Source organism: Akebia trifoliata, chromosome 3 (assembly GCF_017979445.1).
Source record: "Akebia trifoliata isolate Shusen 1 chromosome 3, ASM1797944v1, whole genome shotgun sequence".
In the NCBI taxonomy this organism is placed as follows: domain Eukaryota; kingdom Viridiplantae; phylum Streptophyta; class Magnoliopsida; order Ranunculales; family Lardizabalaceae; genus Akebia; species Akebia trifoliata.
This window is the reverse complement of record NC_141377.1, coordinates 35,574,102-35,586,465: the sequence shown is the minus strand read 5'-3', so window position 1 is coordinate 35,586,465 and position 12,364 is coordinate 35,574,102. Positions and strand designations below refer to the sequence as shown.

Here is a 12,364-nt window from a genome sequence, read left to right as displayed (position 1 = left end):
AAAACGTACACTCCCACAACCCAGTTACGTACCTTTAGTTGGTTTTCTAAAATTACCAACACGTCCTTTTACTATACTATTTTCAAAATCACCTTAGTTAATATTTTAAATTACAAAAAGGCACTTAGTTTGTTAATTTTATATTCGAAGGATAATTAGAGAATGGTGGAGAAAAATAGGTCAAGACCATATCTTTTATAGAAAGCCTTGTAATATATTGGATGAAACCAGAAAATAATCAAATCATAGTTGCTTCCAATTCAGGGTACAGTTGTACCCAAAACATATCATTTTCTATGTCATAAACATTTTCTTATTGGGGCGTGCTATCTACACCCATTTTGTTTCTCACCTCACCACTTTACTTACTTTCACCCACACCTAAAAGTTGGTGAAAAGAAGTCATTTTAATATTACTACTTTTACCCACCACCCCCTATCCAATTTGATTAGGTCTTTTCTCCAAACTCCTTCTCCTCCACCTTCTTCTTCTCTCCCTCATTCGTCTCTCACTCTCTCATTCTTTTTCTTTGAACCTACCTAAGTTTGAATTAGGATTTTGTGATATAAGAAACAATACTCTTAAAACTTGTAAAATAATTTAGTAATGATCGTGGAAACCTCAACTCATAATCTAGTAGTTGTTAAAAAATCTCGATAGTGAAAGAAAATTCAAACGAATTAAACTTAATTTAGTAGGGCAAAATAGAAAATACATAGAATCACATGGAAAAAACAAAAAATGAGGAATTCATGTACTTTTGATTAGGATTTTTTATATTTATTTATTTCTTTTTCACCAATCTTCAACAAAAATAAATAGAACCACCTCTGCAAATCCCAGTTGAACTGGTGGTCTAGTTCCTTAATGGTTCAACGGATTCAGGTATCAACATGGAAGACTTGACGTGTACGCATACAAATCTTTCAGATAATAATTTCCATGGCAATGGACCCACTTTTCATTTATTTTTGGAATTCTAGCACATTCGCGAAGACTTTGAATAGTGTGGTTGGATTTCAACATCAAAATTAAACATAAAGGAAAATAATTGTAAAATGCTTCTAGAGATAATCATGTGTGATAGGTTTTAACCCAAAAAATATTAGGGTGATCTAAGCTGCATTTGTTTTTTTCTCGATTGAGGTGCTAGTGATAATTACTCTAAAAACAAAAAATTCAACAAGATGGAAGTCTATATATTACTCCCTGTATTGTATTTTCAAGGGGTATGTCGTCAATTTGAAAAGCAGGGGTATTGCAAATATTTGTCAAAATGTGAAAGGGTACTTCTAAATCATCCAAAAATATTGTTATAAAATAGATGATAAAGTCGTGTTGGAGCGACCTTGAAATTTACTCTGTTTCACACTTTGTTGAGTAAATGCATTTTATTCGTATCTCGATCACAAGCATCTATGGCTCCATACACACATTCATGAAAGCAAAGTGTGAAACTGAGTGAATTTCAAAGTCAATGAAGCCTTTTCCTATAGAATAATAAATATTAGTTCACACTTGTAACAAATTGATGAGCATTTTCCTCAAAAGTGGTCTGCCAATTATAATTTCAAAATGTGTGAGTGAATTTAAAACGTGAACTACAGAACATTACCTACAAGAATCTATTGATAAACATCATATTTATACAAAACCCCTTTAATCTTGATGAATATTTGAGATAGCCCAGTGTTTTTAAAGCATGTCCTCTATGACCTTATTTGTGATACTCCCATACTTATTTTGAACTATGGCCCCCTTGATCGTGTTGCCCCTCCGCTTCGGCTCAATTAATTTTTTACCCCACTCCTCTCTCAAATTATTTGCCCCCCACACAACTTTTTTGTTGAGTTAGAAACCCCTTTAATCTTGATGAATATTTGAGATGCCCTTGTGTTTTCAAAATATTTCCCCTATGACCTCCCCCCCACATATTTTGGGTGATTTAGACACCCTCCACATTTTAAGTAATATTTGAGATCCCCTTATTTTTCAATTTGATGATACATGCCCCCTTTGACCTTTTTCTTTCTTTTCAAACTAATAGAAACAACCCAAAAACCCTCATTTTATCAAATCTTTAATGAAAATACTAGAATTTTTCTCTCCAAAACCAGTCACCTTCTATCTCTTATTCATCTTCTATAATAAATTAATTTCCATCATTTTGAACCTCGCCTCGATCCATCATAGAAAATTCTAAAAAAATATTCATCTTCTTTCATTTTAAAAAAATTTTATCTTATTCTTTAGACTTGTGAAGGTTTGAGCAATCTTAAGGTTTAAAATTAGGGTAAAAGATTTTTCCTAAGAGGTTGAAGATAATTTGTTGATTTTAGCATCAAGTTGAAGATGAGGATAATGAGGTCGTTTTGCTTTCATCTATGATAGAACATTTATTTTGATGAATATGTGAGATATCTTATGTTTTTAAACTTGATGACATTGCTCCTTCACTTAGGTCTTCTCAAATAGACTAACAAAAATGACTTAAACGCCCTTATCTTAAATTTCTAAGAAAAAACTCTTGAATTTTTCTTCCCAATTAAGACCAGTCATGTTCAAGCACTTCAACCTTATATTATATTGCTTCACACCCTCAAACCCACCAATTCACGGTCATTTGAAGGAGCATGCAATTGGTTTTCTTGATCAATAATTACTCTTTTATCATGAAATTACTTGTTTATGGTTGGTCAAAATTGTGCTTAATTACTAGTGATCACTAGTCACCACGTATCCAAGAAGTCCATTAAGGTCGTATCCTGCTCCTTTTTTAGTCTGTTGGAGACAATAACTCACTAGATCAAGTTTATCATATTCTCTATGTAGGAGCACATGAAGTAGAATCATGCAATTTAAATAAAAGAGCTCTCATTGTAGATTTTTTAAATAATAAGAAAATAGAAATTGTGAGATATGAGTGAGTGAATTATGGAGGTTTTTAAAGATATATAGAAACAGGGAGTGAATCTTGTGCAGTCTTCTCTGTAGTGCCTTTTAATTAGTAGAGATCGAAATCTTAAAAACAAAATCAAACAACTCAGCCTTTTATGGTGATTGGTGTAGATCAGATTGGGAAATTTTTTTGAAAAAAATAGAATTCTTTAAAACCTTTGAAGGCTTTGAAGATGGACGGCCTCGACCTCTAATATTTTAATGAAACAGATTTTGTGGTTATGTGACATGACTGTCCTTCAATTATCTAATATCATTACAGGATACTGCAGGGAAAACACACTACAGAGGATTCGCTCCTATAGAAACAAGGGCGAAGCTAGTAAAGAGTTGGTGGGGGCAAATTGCCACTACTCAATTTTTTTGGATGCTTTTAGATGCCTTAGCACCTATGCTTTAATTTGAGATACTCCTGTATTTTCAACCCATTTGCCCCCACTTCCTCTCCTTCCTCCAATTGCCCCCCTCCCCCCCCCCCTCTCAATTTTTTGAAGATGACACTACCCCTTTTTGTTGATTCAATAATTTTTGCAAGGAATACTAGGTCGTTTTTAAATCATTTTTACAAAGTTGCATGTTCGAAATTCTTTTGCAAGAAATACTTTAGTTCCATAGAGAACACAAGAAAAAAAGAGTATGATCAGTAGAGATCACGATCAAAGAATACAAAGCAGTAAGAAGATGAATAAACTTTAAACCTTAAAAGATTATGTATCGAAGTACAATCAGTAGGTACAAAACTGGTTTTTAAAAAAAAACTAAAAAAAGAAAGAAGAATTTTTTAAGGGTTAGTGTACAACTAGTCTGTCCCTTTAAGTATCCTAATACCCAATACTTCTTCCAAATATTGAAGATATTAATTGATCATATATATTAATTATATATTTTCCCATCAAAGCCTTTCATTTATGATAAGATATACTGACAATAATACAATGTATCTCATGCACTTTTATATGTTTCATCTTTTTCTCTAATGGGCTAAATGAATCTTGTTCCTCCATTTGTTAGAGAGTGAGTTCATATTTATTTTCATTGCCTCCACCCATGTTCTTTAAAATTGGGTCTTCCTCCTCGTGCTCTTTTAGGACATTCAATTTGAATATTTCTTCTAACTAGGCTTATAACGGGTCTTCATCAAACATTTTCAAACCATTTCGACCCACTCTCTTAGACGTATATTAAATCCATTACAGAAAATAAAAAATATTTATGTCAATTTCTCCAACATTAAAATTCACTAAAAAAATATTTAACACATCTATTCTAGAAAGAGTTTTTGTGGTATTATTTCTAGGATATTACATGATACTTATACATGTAATGTCTATGGTCTACAGTAGAAGAAACAACTCATAGTAAAACAAGTCACCTGTAAATATTCAAAATAAAATCCTTGCTTAAGCTCAGTATCACCCATTAGAGAGCCTCAAGGGACCCACTACCACTGACAGCACTGAAATAAGCTGAAGAATCTTGGTTGGAGCTCTCAAGAGTTCTGCCTGTCTTCTCTGGAAATGGATTTGAGGGAATTTCAATCTCAACCTTTCCTTCCAACATTTGAACAACTCTATCCATTGAAGGCCTATTTGCTGGTACATGTTGAATGCACCACAGACCCACCAAACACATCCTCTCTAGTACAAGTTCCACATCATGATCTTCTTCTTCTTCATTTTCATCTATTCCAATCTCAACAGATAAAAACCCCATTTCACCCCTCTCAATTTTGTTAAACACCCATTCGGGGAAATACACTTGGGTTTCATCGGACACGTTGGGGTCATAGTTTTTCCTCCTCCCAACCATCTCTAGTACTAGCATCCCATAGCTATACACATCAGACTTCTCAGTAATTGAACCCAATGTCTTCAACCACATCTCCGGTGCCGCATATCCTGGAGTACCTCTACCCATTGATAAGGACACATGACTTTGATCCTTATCAATCATCTTTGCTAACCCGAAATCCGCCACTTTCGCCGAAAAATTAGAGTCAAGCAAGACATTGTGAGGCTTAATGTCACAATGCAATATCCTACTTCTACAACCTTGGTGCAAGTACAATATTCCCCTTGCAGTTTCTAAGGCTATATTGTACATTTGTTTAGGACTTAACCATTTGAAATTGGTTCTATCCTCTCCTTCTCCTTCTCCTTTCTTTTTTTCGTATATATAGTTATCTAAGGACCCCTTCTCTACGAACTCGTAAACAAGTGCGCGGTTATTACCTTGAGCACAATATCCCAACAAACATGACAAGTGGTGATGGTGAACATTTCCAACTGTCGCGACTTCGTTCATGAATTGTTTCTCACTTTGTTTTGATTTCTTCAATATTTTTATTGCTACTGCCACTTCATCCCCTCTTCTAGGAATGACCCCTTTGTATACACAACCATATCCTCCTTCTCCGAGCTTTGTCGAGAAGTTATTAGTAAACTTCTTTATCTGAGAATAAGAATACCTTGTTGGGGATATGTTTGAGATTCTTTCCTTGTTCAAGTAGAATTTGGATTTTCGTCGGCAAATAAAGAAAATCACCACCAGTACAATGAGGACAAGAACTAGTAATGAAGAAGAAGCAGAAATTGCTGCATTGAGTGAAGAGAGCTTGCAATTAGATTAAGATTAGAGAAAACAAGAAAGTGGTTAGAAAAACAGAGGTTATATTATCACACCAACTATTAATTTACAACACACCAAGTAATGAAACTATCTATGTGCATGCCAATTAAAATTCACCTGCAACCACCGGCATGGACAGCCCAGATCCTCCTCCTCCTCCTCCTCCACCACCTCCTCCCGGTGCTGCTGCTCCAGCTGTTACGTTGACCCATGTCGATATGTCCTCGAACCTTCCTAATTAATCATAGGAATTAGAATATGTGATCAATAAAACGTTGGTCTAGGCTTGCCAATCGACCTAAAAAACACAAGCAGGTTTTTGGTCGTTTTGTTTAAATATTTTAGGCTAATTAGGATAAGTTGTAAAAGATGATACATATACCTTCATGATCAAAATACAAAACTAAAGATCTATATGATTGTGCATTAAGATGATGTAACTGGTAGAGAACTCATCCCTTTTCAAAAACAACAAACTCCCACTTTAATTTGTTTAAAAACCAGCACTTTTGAAAAATGGATAGATTTTCACAAAATGCCCGGAATGCATATATTATGGTAACATTGAAATTGACATCGTTTGGGATATTATTGTGCACATAACCATAGATGCTTCTCAATCGTATCTTGATGAAAAGCATCTATGGTTCTATAAACACATCCATGTCAATTTCAATGTCACTTCAGCATTTTCCTATATTATAATAGCAAAATGCACGACACTAGATACAAAATTCTACACCGATTAAGATTGGAGTTTGATCCAGATGTTTCTTTCTTAGTGCAAAAAATGTAATTCCAAAACTTCTAACCCATGTAAGGCAAAAAAAAAAACATATATATATAGGGAACGGATCAAGGGACATATGTAAAAACAATGTAACAATAATAAATTTTCAAAATATGGGTTAGAAGTTTCGGATTGAGCTGATTTTTTGTGAAGATGATCTCTATGATGGGAAGATCATCCGGAAAAAAAAAATCAGTCCAATCTGAAACTTCTAATCCCATTAAAAGTGATTTAGAATGTGGACCGTCAATTTTTGTCAATAATTTGTAAATCACTTTTGATGGATTTAGAAATTTCTGATTGAACTGATTTTTTGTGAGGATGATCTTCTCATCATAGTGACCATCCTTGCAAAAATCAGCTCAATCCAAAACCTCTAACCCATATTTTGAAAAACCATTGTTTTTTCATATGTTTTTACATATGGCCCTTGAACCGCCCCCCATATATAGGGTCGGGTTCAAACGACACACATTGCAACACACATTGCGACAACGTGTTTGTCTTATATGGGCAAAAATGTTTGGAATGGGCTGATTTTTTGTGAGGATGATCTCTGTGATGAGAGGATCATCCTGGCAAAAAATCATCCAATTCCAAAACTTCTAACCCCATCAAAATTGATTTACAAAAATTGGACGGTTTATAATTTTTCAACAAAAATTGGACGGTCTAGAAGTTTCATAATGAGCTGATTTTTGGCAAGGAAGGAGATCATCCTCACAAAAAATCAGCCCATTCCAAACATTTTTTCCCATATAAGACAAAATGGTGTGTCGCAATATGAGTCGTAATAGGGGTCGTAAGAACCCGACCCTATATATATATATATATATTACCAAATAAGTAATATTAGAAAATTATATATTATGATCCATTTAATTAATTTTCCCATGATATATCCACCTTTTTTTTTTTTTATTATTATTGAGTTTTTATGTTTTTGATGACATATATATATATATATCATAGAGATCATCCTCACCAAAAATCAGCTCATTCCAAAACTTCTAACCCATGTAGGACAAAAAACGTTTGTTAAAGTGTGTGGTAAAACTTAGGGTGCTGAACATTTCCCACATATATATATAGGGTCAGGTTCAAAGGACAACCATTTCTACACACATATAGACAACGTGTTTTGTCTTATATGGGCAAAAATGTTTGGAATGGACTGATTTTTTGTGAGGATGATCTCTGTGATGAGGGGATCATCCTGGCAAAAAATCATCCCATTCCAAAACTTGTAACCCCATCAAAATTGATTTACAAAAATTGGACGGTCTATAATTTTTCAACAAAAATTGGACGGTCTAGAAGTTTCATAATGAGCTGATTTTTGGCAAGGATGATCTCCTCATCACAGAGATCATCCTCACAAAAAATCAGTCCATTCCAAACATTTTTTCCCATATAAGACAAAACACGTTGTCTATATGCGTGTAGAAATGGTTGTCCTTTGAACCTGACCCATATATATATATATATATATATATATATATAGTGAGTGATGGTGATTCAATACATACCGTCGGAGCAATTGAGACTGTGCACGCTAGAGGGGCAAAAGCAAACAAAAGAGCCAGACAAGGGACTGGCCCCACATCTCCCTCCAGATGTCTCACATCCACGGCACTCCATAGGCTTGAAATACCTAATCTGAAATCCTTGCCGTAGAAACCCCCTGAGATCCTTGACTCCACTAACATCAACACCTTTAGGAGTAAAAATATTGAAAGTCTCACAATTAGGGTGATTAACAAACGCAGGCGCATAATAGCAAACATTTGACCCATCTTGACCAGGACAACCAAGGCACGAGGCACGCACTAGACCTTGGATGTTAGAAGACGAACTTGGGATGGGTGTGGTACAGTTAAGGTGGGTTCCAGGGGTGTAATCAAGGAGGAGAGAGAAGAGGGTGGTGACGGCTGAATAGTTGGGTCTCGAGACAGGGGGGCATCGGGTGTTAGTGTTGGTGGGGGCAAAGAGAGAATTTGATGCGATGGTGAAGGTGGCGGTGGTGGGGGTATAGGAGAAGTTGGTGGGGAGGACACGAAAGGTGTCGGTTGCGTTAGGGTTGGTGAGGAGTAGAGATTGGTTGTTGGGACACGAGGTTTCGAGGATTGATGGACGACATAGAGAAGGGAGGGTGAAAGGGTAGGTTAGATTGAGATTGTTGCATGTTGATGGTGCACATAGGTTGTAATAATAAGATGGATCTGTACTTGTTATTGTTGTTTCTTGTGCTCTGTTTGATGAAAATATAAAGAGAAAGTAAAGAAGATAGAGATGGGTTTTTCTTGGTTTCATAAGACAGGCCATCATCAATGAAGAGAGAGAGAGAGAGAGAGAGAGAGAGAGAGAGACAGAGCGAGCTAGAAAGAAAGACATAGGATGTTAAACTTCAGTTGGATATATATATAACACTAATAAATTAGTAGTCTCAAGAAGTAAAGATTTCTAGGGATTCTCTAAAGGAATGAATCCCTAGGAAATTTTGTCCTGGTTCTTAGAAACTGTGTTTTTTCCCTTCCGCAAGATATTAGCCGCATGTTTGAACGTAGATAAGTCAAGTTTAGAACCTAAAAGCGCGTAAGCTTGACTACTGTGACTATGAAGTTGGAAATGAGAGGTAATTCCCTAACTTTAGCAATTTTCGCAATCACTCCTTTGAAATAAAGTTAATCAGTAATATAATCATTTTGACTTTGGTTGACTCACGAAGAACCTCGTTGCAAAAGTAAAATTAGAGAGCTTCTATTGCCACACCAACTTTTGCTAACGCCACCTTAAGATGTGTCCTAATTCTTGGAGTCATGTTGGAGTGACATTAAGATTAATTGTACCTTTTATCACACATTCACATCTTGACGTGAAAGTGTGTAGGAATCATAAATGTTTTTCAGCATTATTCTAATTCTTTTGGTGATTTACATATAAATTGGAGTGACGTTAGCAAAATTTGGTGTGGTAATAGTATCTCTCTAAAACTATTACTTTTTATCATTTGACTAATGATAATTCGACGCTTAGAACCATAACCATTATATATATATATTCAATTCTGATTCCGAAATATATGGAATCGGAATTAGAACCGTCAAAAAACACAAGTACCAATAGATTTTGGTTCTCAAGAATTGAGTGAGAAAAAAATATTTAAAATCCTTATAAAACATTTTTTTCTTTCAAAAAATTAACATATTATCTACAAAATTATTGACTTAGTTATATCTTGTTATATCAAAGATATAAGTTAATTATTTTTTTCAAAATTAAAACTTATCTTCTTCAAAAGTAATAAATTTTTAGAAGAGATGGCTCATTTTAAGCTCCAATCCATAGTTTATATGAAAAATTGAAGAGCTTTATATACAACATATTAATTTTAAAATAAAAGAATACCTTAAATCATCTATAATATTAAAAATAAATGATAAAATAAATTAGTTTTCGGTACTCGTCGAATAGAACCTAATGGTTTTGATTCCTATCGGTTTGGTTATATTTTAGATCCAGCTCTAATCAATTCCAATAAAAATGGAATCGAAACTAGGGGTTTTCGATTCTGGTTCCGATTCGATTTCAGTTAAATGGTACCCATTGACACCCCTATTGTCAAGGGACTTGTTGCGATCTTGCATGAGCCCTAATGTAATGAGGCGGGTTGTACCTAGACCAGTTATATATCTCATTCCCCTAAGTTAATTAATCCCAAGCTCAATTTTAATGAATTTCAATTGAGTTTGGATTGATTTTCAAGCTTCACAAAAATATAAATTTATGTACCTTTTGAAGTTGTTTAGAATCATTTGATGTTAATCTTCATCAATATAGAATTCAATCTTCATCTTAGTTTTGAAAAAAAAAAAAAATCTTCATGTTAGTTAAAAAATTGTTGAAATGAGAATAAGTTTGTTATGATATATTTTATTTTTTATTTTTTATTTGTTATAAAATCATAAATCTAACTATTTATAACATACATATTTATATAATAAAACACAATGGTAGCCCCACTTTACTACAATTTTGTGAGGATAAATGTCCTCTCCAGCTATAATGGAGTAAGGGTGACTATACTCTATCTCAACTTATTCCTTTCCTTTTAACCTATTTACCTTTCTTTTCTCCCCCCCGGTTCCCTTTAAATAACATCCCTTCAATTTACCTTCTTTCCTCTTGTACCCACTTTTTCAATAATACCTCATCAACGTTACTGTTTTTCCTCTTTTACCTTTTTTAACCCCACCGTCTGCAACAAACTCTCATATACAATATAATAACAAACAGAGCTCAGTCGAGATGGTCATTGTTAGGCCCGAATTTAATGGACTAAATTTTTTGAACTTAGCGTTATCTTTATGTGCTCAAGATCATGCCCCTAAGTCTTGTTTTTTTTTTTTTTTTCAAGTAGACCACACTAGATTAACAGACCAACAAGCCAAATTGACAGCATAATATTCTTCATCCTCAACTACACTTATATCTATAATTGTATTTACTATTATTTTGGTACAGATGTCAATGGATATCTAATTAACTCATATCCCATTCCATTAAAACTGCAATTGATTAACCTGGTTCCAAGATTGGTTAAATACTAAAGAGGGAGTATGAATAATCGTAGACAATGAATTTTAGTTCTATGAAATTGAAAAAAAAAATAAATAAATAAACATATAATCATATTGTTGAGAATGTCAAGCATCACCATAGAGAAGGGTTTTTTTAGTTTACTTGTAAGATTTGTATCATAAATATATATTGTAGACAACCTAATTTGCACGAACCTATTAGAAAAAATCCAAAATTTTAAAATCTCAAGTTGATTTCAATTAAAAGTTTAAAGCCCTTCAGCGGGTCCACATTGCATAATAATTGTTATTTGACACACTTCTTCTTGCATATATGCACACATGAATCATCTCATATTGTTTTACATACACAGACCTTATCCCTAATCCAATCTAATTTCATACTCGTCTTCATAATCTAAATTCATTTTCTATTAACCGATACATTATCTATACCCTAGCCAAATACTAAGTCCACATTTAAGTCTAGTCCAAATACCTAAACCTAAACCATCCTAAGCCCATAATCCGAGCCCCAAATCAAAATCCAATCTTAAGCTCAAACCAAACTCATTATAAGTCTACAGTCTTACACCTCCCTGAAGAAAGGACACATATTAGTCTCTCATAAGCCTCAACACTAAAAAAGGTTCATCATTGATGGACCAATGCTCCAACCTAATTGGAGAGTCAACTTTCTTGAGAAAATCCAAAAATGTTATTCTCAAAAAGTGAGGTCAAACCAAAAAGGTACTTTGGTATTTGGTAAAAATCAAAAAGGTTTTTAAGAAAATTTTTTTTTTCACAAATAACACCTTTATCCTAAAAAAATGAAAATTTTAAAAATAAATAACTTAAAACTCATGTCATTTATCTTTGTTTTTAGGATTAAACCACTTTACCTTTAAAAGTTCTCTAAAAATTCTATAAATAATCTCATTTCCTATGAGCAATTCATGCTCTCAAGCCCCCATCTCTCAACCTAACACTCTACCAAAATCTCTGCTCTACTTTTTTCAATCCAATCCTCAACTCAAGAACTTTTATCTATCTCTTAACTCTCAACCAACAACCATCATCTTCTATAACCATCTACCCTCTATAAACATAGATTTTTCATTTATGAAGATCTCTATTTCTTGGATTTGGAGTCGTTGCCATTCTTTTTAAGAAAAAAGGTGTGAACAGGCACCTAGGAAATAATTTCAAAAAATTATTTTTGTAGTGACTCCCGTATGGATAAAGGACATTGGTTTACTTAAAATGTAGGTAGGGGGACTATTTAGAAAATAGGGAAGGTATTAGGCACCCTATTTTCTCTACATTAGGTGGTAACCTATAGCATGATCATTTTTCATTTTTTTTAAAATTTAAAAAAGAAAATTGATAGAAATGAAAATTTTGTAC

The 12,364-nt window shown here is 33.8% G+C and overlaps 1 protein-coding gene across 1 annotated transcript; it reads right to left on the bottom strand.

The window, feature by feature from the left end:
- Positions 1-4,154: 4,154 nt before the first annotated feature.
- On the bottom strand, positions 4,155-8,772 carry LOC147406610 (LEAF RUST 10 DISEASE-RESISTANCE LOCUS RECEPTOR-LIKE PROTEIN KINASE-like 2.1). The gene is made up of 3 exons (XM_086434743.1): positions 7,907-8,772; positions 5,705-5,821; positions 4,155-5,553 (listed from the first exon to the last, which is right to left on the bottom strand). The coding sequence occupies exons 1-3, from the start codon at positions 8,769-8,771 to the stop codon at positions 4,379-4,381; spliced, it is 2,157 nt and encodes a 718-aa protein (XP_086290869.1). The 5' UTR covers position 8,772; the 3' UTR covers positions 4,155-4,378.
- Positions 8,773-12,364: the final 3,592 nt, after the last annotated feature.

What these genes read in the sequence shown, in the direction of transcription:
- LOC147406610 (XM_086434743.1), bottom strand. Translation starts at nt 8,771, where the DNA reads ATGTCTTTCTTTCTAGCTCGCTCTGTCTCTCTCTCTCTCTCTCTCTCT. An exon ending in CAGTCTCAATTGCTCCGACG is followed by an intron (nt 5,822 to 7,906) that starts GTATGTATTGAA and finishes ATGATTAATTAG; the next exon opens with GAAGGTTCGAGGACATATCG. An exon ending in GTCCATGCCGGTGGTTGCAG is followed by an intron (nt 5,554 to 5,704) that starts GTGAATTTTAAT and finishes CACTCAATGCAG; the next exon opens with CAATTTCTGCTTCTTCTTCA.